This window comes from Propithecus coquereli, unplaced genomic scaffold, assembly GCF_000956105.1.
Source record: "Propithecus coquereli isolate 6110/MARCELLA unplaced genomic scaffold, Pcoq_1.0 Scaffold55, whole genome shotgun sequence".
Lineage (NCBI taxonomy): Eukaryota > Metazoa > Chordata > Mammalia > Primates > Indriidae > Propithecus > Propithecus coquereli.
This window is the reverse complement of record NW_012151396.1, coordinates 6,225,014-6,226,548: the sequence shown is the minus strand read 5'-3', so window position 1 is coordinate 6,226,548 and position 1,535 is coordinate 6,225,014. Positions and strand designations below refer to the sequence as shown.

The 1,535-nt window shown below is 32.8% G+C and overlaps 1 protein-coding gene across 1 annotated transcript in view; it reads right to left on the bottom strand.

The window, feature by feature from the left end:
• Positions 1-1,535, bottom strand: part of LOC105820978 (chromosome unknown open reading frame, human C18orf63) — a 101,286-nt gene that overhangs the window by 84,978 nt on the left and 14,773 nt on the right. Inside the window, exon 4 of the mRNA XM_012657581.1 lies at positions 9-85. Coding sequence (XP_012513035.1) covers positions 9-85 — 77 coding nt within the window. The remainder of the gene's footprint in view (positions 1-8; positions 86-1,535) is intronic.

Sequence of the window (1,535 nt, the reverse complement as noted above, 5' to 3'; positions counted from 1 at the left end):
TGTGGTACCTCAGGTGGTGGCAGTCTGATTGTGCAAGCTTCTATGCTTAGACAAACTTGAGTTTCTGTTACATTGATGTCTAATACTGAAAATAAAATATTTACCTGTGAACTATGTGGCATTATTCTTCCATCCTATCTAATTATTTTAGTAGCAAAAAAAACCCCTTTAACTTAATTTATTTAAGTCAAAAACTAAGTTAAGATTTTTTTCCCCACGTGGTAAAATTCAAATAATCACCATTGAATATTTGATGATCTACAGATGAGACATCTAAAGGAAGACAAATGTATAAAACAGCATGAATATATGGGGAGGAAAGTAGTTGCAGGGCAAGGTTACAATAAGAAAAATGAGACATCCACAGTTAAGAGGAAAACCCAACACATATACCTATACATGTATGACATCTATTAATATTATATGTAAAAATATGGAGACTGTCCCCTTCTGAAATCTAAACAGGAACCACACCATGTTTCTAACATGAATAGTCTTTTACTAAAAAATTTCCTCAAATATACTGGCAGATATATTCCAGATCTCCTAGAGCCTTGACGTCTCTACCTTGCTTTTTCATAAAGAAAACTACTACTGACAAGCCAGGATAGTAGTGACCTTGGGAAGGGGTAGTACCTGAAGACAGCATGAGGAGGTTGGTAATGTTTCTTGATGGGAGAACTGGTTACAATGATATGTTTAGTTTGTTAAAATTAAATGAGCTATACACTTACAATTTGTGAGTTATGCTGTAGTATATTACATTTCAGTAAGAGTGAAAAAAAATCCTAATACAGGAGTAAGGAATTTTGTTCTCCTGAACTGTTAACTTTAAGCTCTACAGTTGTAGTTTCATGATAGGATCTGGGGGTGAAACTAGATTTAGGTAATGAACCCATTCATACAGAGTTAGAGCATAGTGACTATCACTGTCCAACTTAAATGTAAAACTAGTATAAAAAAGCTTTAGCTGGAAAGCCAACTCAGATCAAATAGTTGTGGATTACAGGTCAGGATTTTAAGGCTATGCCCAAATGATAGGAAGAGCTACCGTGATTGATTAATAATATCTGCTGTGGGCTCAGGATTCCCACCTATCTACTATCTCTGGAGTACTGTTTAGGAAACTATCTACCTGACATACAACCATGCAAATCGATGAAAGAATCGGATTAGGCCATACAGTAAACTATATACTTTGGATCATCTGTGTCTCTTTAGATAACCTTTTTTTATTAAAGGAGAAAAACAATCACATTTTTCTTATAAGAAATGAAGTTTTGACTTATATCAGCACTAAAAAATTTTTGATGATATGATTCTGGTAACTATGCAGTGCCTACAAAATTAAACTCCTTCATACTTATAATTTTCTTTAAGTAGAGAAAATAAAATATAACTTTTTCCAATTATGATTAGTAAATTTTTCTGATATAAGTAGAATATGTATTTTGAACCAGAAGTGATTTCCAGGTGAAATTCTGATTACAATAATATCTGATTAAACTCTGATATAACCAAATCATCAAAAGATT